General features: G+C 41.7%; 1 protein-coding gene across 1 annotated transcript in view; it reads right to left on the bottom strand.

Annotated features, from left to right (window-relative positions):
- The window catches only part of LOC135561975 (WD repeat-containing protein 19-like), a 101,597-nt gene that overhangs the window by 7,527 nt on the left and 89,070 nt on the right, over positions 1–5,000 (bottom strand). Inside the window, exon 19 of the mRNA XM_065004508.1 lies at positions 4,989–5,000. This exon is cut by the window's right edge and continues 113 nt beyond it. Within this exon, the coding sequence (XP_064860580.1) occupies positions 4,989–5,000 (12 nt within the window). The remainder of the gene's footprint in view (positions 1–4,988) is intronic.

The following is a 5,000-nucleotide window of genomic DNA, read 5'->3' as shown; positions in this document are numbered from 1 at the left end:
CACCAATACACCAACCAATACATGAACCAACCAATACACCAACCAACCAATACATCAATACACCAATACATCAATACACCAACCAATACATCAATACACCAACCAATACATCAATACACCAATACATCAATACACCAATCAATACATCAACCAACCAATACACCAATCAATACATCAACCAACCAATATATCAACCAACCAATACATCAATGAATACATCAACCAACCAATACATCAACCAACCAATACATCAACCAACCAATACATCATCCAACCAATACATCAACCAACCAATACATCAACCAACCAATACATCAACCAACCAATACACCAATCAATACATCAACCAACCAATATATCAACCAACCAATACATCAATGAATACATCAACCAACCAATACATCAACCAACCAATACATCAACCAACCAATACATCATCCAACCAATACATCAACCAACCAATATATCAACCAACCAATACATCAATCAACCAATACATCAATCAACCAATACATCAACCAACCAATATATCAACCAACCAATACATCAATCAACCAATACATCAACCAACCAATACATCAACCAACCAATACATCAATACACCAACCAATACATGAACCAACCAATACATCAACCAACCAATACATCAACCAACCAATACATCAATCAACCAATACATCAATACATCAATACACCAACCAATACATCAATACACCAACCAATACATCAATACATCAATACATCAATCAATACATCAATCAACCAACCAATCAACGCATCAACCAACCAATACACCAATACATCAACCAACCAATACATCAATACATCAATACACCAACCAATACATCAATACACCAACCAATACATCAATACATCAATACACCAATACATCAATACACCAATACATCAATACATCAACCAACCAATACATCAACCAACCAATACATCAATCAATACATCAACCAACCAATACACCAATCAATCAATACATCAACCAACCAATACATCAATCAACCAACACACCAACCAATACATCAATACATCAACCAACCAACACATCAACCAATACATCAACCAATACATCAATCAACCAATACATCAACCAACCAATACATCAATCAACCAATACATCAATCAACCAATACATCAACCAACCAATACATCAATCAACCAATACATCAATCAACCAATACATCAACCAACCAATACATCAATCAACCAATACATCAATCAACCAATACATCAACCAACCAATACATCAATCAATACATCAATACACCAACCAATACATCAACCAACCAATACATCAATCAACCGATACATCAATACATCAATACACCAACCAATACATCAATACATCAATACACCAATACATCAATACACCAATCAATACATCAACCAACCAATATATCAACCAACCAATACATCAATCAATACATCAACCAACCAATACACCAACCAATACATCAACCAACCAATACATCAATCAATACATCAACCAACCAATACACCAATCAATACATCAACCAACCAATACATCATCCAACCAATACATCAATCAATACATCAACCAACCAATACATCAATCAATACATCAATCAACCAACCAATACATCAATACATCAATACACCAACCAATACATCAATACATCAATACACCAACCAACCAATACATCAATCAATACATCAATCAACCAACCAATACATCAATACATCAATACACCAACCAATACATCAATACACCAATACATCAATACACCAATACATCAATACATCAACCAACCACTACATCAACCAACCAATACATCAATCAATACATCAACCAACCAATACACCAATCAATACATCAACCAACCAATACATCAATCAACCAACACACCAACCAATACATCAATACACCAATACATCAATACATCAACCAACCAACACATCAACCAATACATCAACCAATACATCAATCAACCAATACATCAATCAACCAATCAATACATCAACCAATACATCAACCAATACATCAATCAACCAATACATCAATCAACCAATCAATACATCAACCAATACATCAATCAACCAATACATCAACCAACCAATACATCAATCAACCAATACATCAACCAATACATCAACCAATACATCAACCAACCAATACATCAATCAACCAATACATCAACCAACCAATACATCAACCAACCAATACATCAATACACCAACCAATACATCAACCAACCAATACATGAATCAACCAATACATCAACCAACCAATACATCAATCAACCGATACATCAATACACCAACCAATACATCAATACACCAATACATCAATACACCAACCAATACATCAACCAACCAATACATCAATCAACCGATACATCAATACATCAATACACCAACCAATACATCAATACATCAATACACCAATACACCAACCAATACATTAATCAATACATCAACCAATACATCAACCAACCAACCATCAACCAACCAATCAATACACCAACCAATACATTAATCAATCCATAATCACAACATCAGGTATCATCAACTGGCCCCCAGGAGTGCAGTTCTATCCTAGTAGAGGATGCTGGGTAGTGTTATAGCAGTAGAGGATGCTGGGTAATGGGATAGCAGTAGAGTATGCTGGGTATTGTTATAGCAGTAGAGGATGCTGGGTAGTGTTATAGCAGTAGAGGATGCTGGGTAGTGTTATAGCGGTAGAGGATGCTGGGTAGTGTTATACCAGTAGAGGATGCTGGGTAATGGGATAGCAGTAGAGTATGCTGGGTATTGTAGTGGGATAGCAGTAGAGGATGTGTAGTTCTACCTTAACCAGGATGTATGAGTGGAGGATGCTGGGTAGTGTAGTTCTACCTTAACCAGGATGTATGAGTGGGGGATGCTGGGTAGTTTAGCCACACCCATGTATACGATTGATCACAGAGCCGTGCAATCTTATTGTGAAGTGGAAGCGTCTAGGAGCAACAACGGCTCAGCCGCGAAGTGGTAAGCCACACAAGCTCACAGAACGGGACCGCCGAGTGCTGAAGCGCGTAAAAATTGTCTGTTGCAACACTGAGTTCCAAACTGCCTCTGGAAGCAACACCTCACTACAGAGTTCCAAACTGCCTCTGGAAGCAACCCCTCACTACAGAGTTCCAAACTGCCTCTGGAAGCAACACCTCACTACAGAGTTCCAAACTGCCTCTGGAAGCAACCCCTCACTACAGAGTTCCAAACTGCCTCTGGAAGCAACCCCTCACTACAGAGTTCCAAACTGCCTCTGGAAGCAACACCTCACTACTGAGTTCCAAACTGCCTCTGGAAGCAACACCTCACTACAGAGTTCCAAACTGCCTCTGGAAGCAACCCCTCACTACAGAGTTCCAAACTGCCTCTGGAAGCAACACCTCACTACTGAGTTCCAAACTGCCTCTGGAAGCAACACCTCACTACAGAGTTCCAAACTGCCTCTGGAAGCAACCCCTCACTACAGAGTTCCAAACTGCCTCTGGAAGCAACACCTCACTACAGAGTTCCAAACTGCCTCTGGAAGCAACGTCAGAACAAGAACTGTTTATCGGGAGCTTCATGAAATGGGTTTCCATGGCCGAGCAGCCGCACACAAGCCTAAGATAGCAGTAGAGGATATTGGGTAGTGCAGTGGTATAGTAGTAGAGGATGCTGGGTAGTGTAGTGGTATAGCAGTAGAGGATGCTGGCTAATGTAGCGGTATAGCAGTAGAGGATGCTGGATAGTGTAGTGGTATAGCAGTAGAGGATGCTGGCTAATGTAGCGGTATAGCAGTAGAGGATGCTGGATAGTTGAGTGGTAGAGCAGTGGAGGATGCTGGGTAGTGTAGTTCTATCTTAACCAGTATGTATGAGTGGAGGATGCTGGGTAATGTATGGGTATAGCAGTAGAGGGAGCTGGCTAGTGTATTGGTAGAGCATTAGAGGATGCTGGCTAGTGTAGTGGTAGAGCCGTGGAGGATGCTGGGTAGTGTAGTTCTACCTTAACCAGTATGTATGAGTGGAGGATGCTGGGTAATGTAGGGGTATAGCAGTAGAGGGTGCTGGCTAGTGTAGTGGTAGAGCATTAGAGGATGCTGGCTAGTGTAGTGGTAGAGCCGTGGAGGATGCTGGGTAGTGTAGTTCTACCTTAACCAGTATGTATGAGTGGAGGATGCTGGGTTATGTAGTGGTATAGCATTAGAGGATGCTGGCTAATGTAGTGGTATAGTAGTAGAGGATGCTGGCTAATGTAGTGGTATAGCAGTAGAGGATGCTGGCTAGTGTATTGGTAGAGCAGTGGAGGATGCTGGCTAGTGTAGCGGTAGAGCAGTGGAGGATGCTGGGTAGTGTAGTTCTACCTTAACCAGTATGTATGAGTGGAGGATGCTGGGTAATTGTAGGGGTATAGCAGTAGAGGGTGCTGGCTAGTGTAGTGGTATAGCAGTGGAAGATGCTGGCTAGTGTTGTGGTAGAGCAGTGGAGGATGCTGGCTAGTGTAGCGGTAGAGCAGTGGAGGATGCTGGGTAGTAGAGGATGCTGGCTAGTGTAGTGGTGGAGCAGTGGAGGATGCTGGGTAGTGTAGTTCTACCTTAACCAGTATGTATGAGTGGAGGATGCTGGGTAATGTAGGGGTATAGCAGTAGAGGGTGCTGGCTAATGTAGTGGTATAGTAGTAGAGGATGCTGGCTAGTGTAGTGGTATAGCAGTAGAGGATGCTGGCTAGTGTATTGGTAGAGCAGTGGAGGATGCTGGCTAGTGTAGCGGTAGAGCAGTGGAGGATGCTGGGTAGTGTAGTTCTACCTTAACCAGTATGTATGAGTGGAGGATGCTGGGTAATTGTAGGGGTATAGCAGTAGAGGGTGCTGGCTAGTGTAGTGGTATAGCAGTGGAAGATGCTGGCTAGTGTTGTGGTAGAGCAGTAGAGGGAGCTGGCTAGTGTAGTGGTAGAGCCGTGGAGGATACTGGGTAGTGTAGTTCTACCTTAACTAGGAT

This window comes from Oncorhynchus nerka, linkage group LG18 (assembly GCF_034236695.1).
Source record: "Oncorhynchus nerka isolate Pitt River linkage group LG18, Oner_Uvic_2.0, whole genome shotgun sequence".
Classification (NCBI taxonomy): domain Eukaryota; kingdom Metazoa; phylum Chordata; class Actinopteri; order Salmoniformes; family Salmonidae; genus Oncorhynchus; species Oncorhynchus nerka.
The sequence above is the reverse complement of the archived record's forward strand: the minus strand, read 5'-3'. Positions and strand labels throughout refer to the sequence as shown.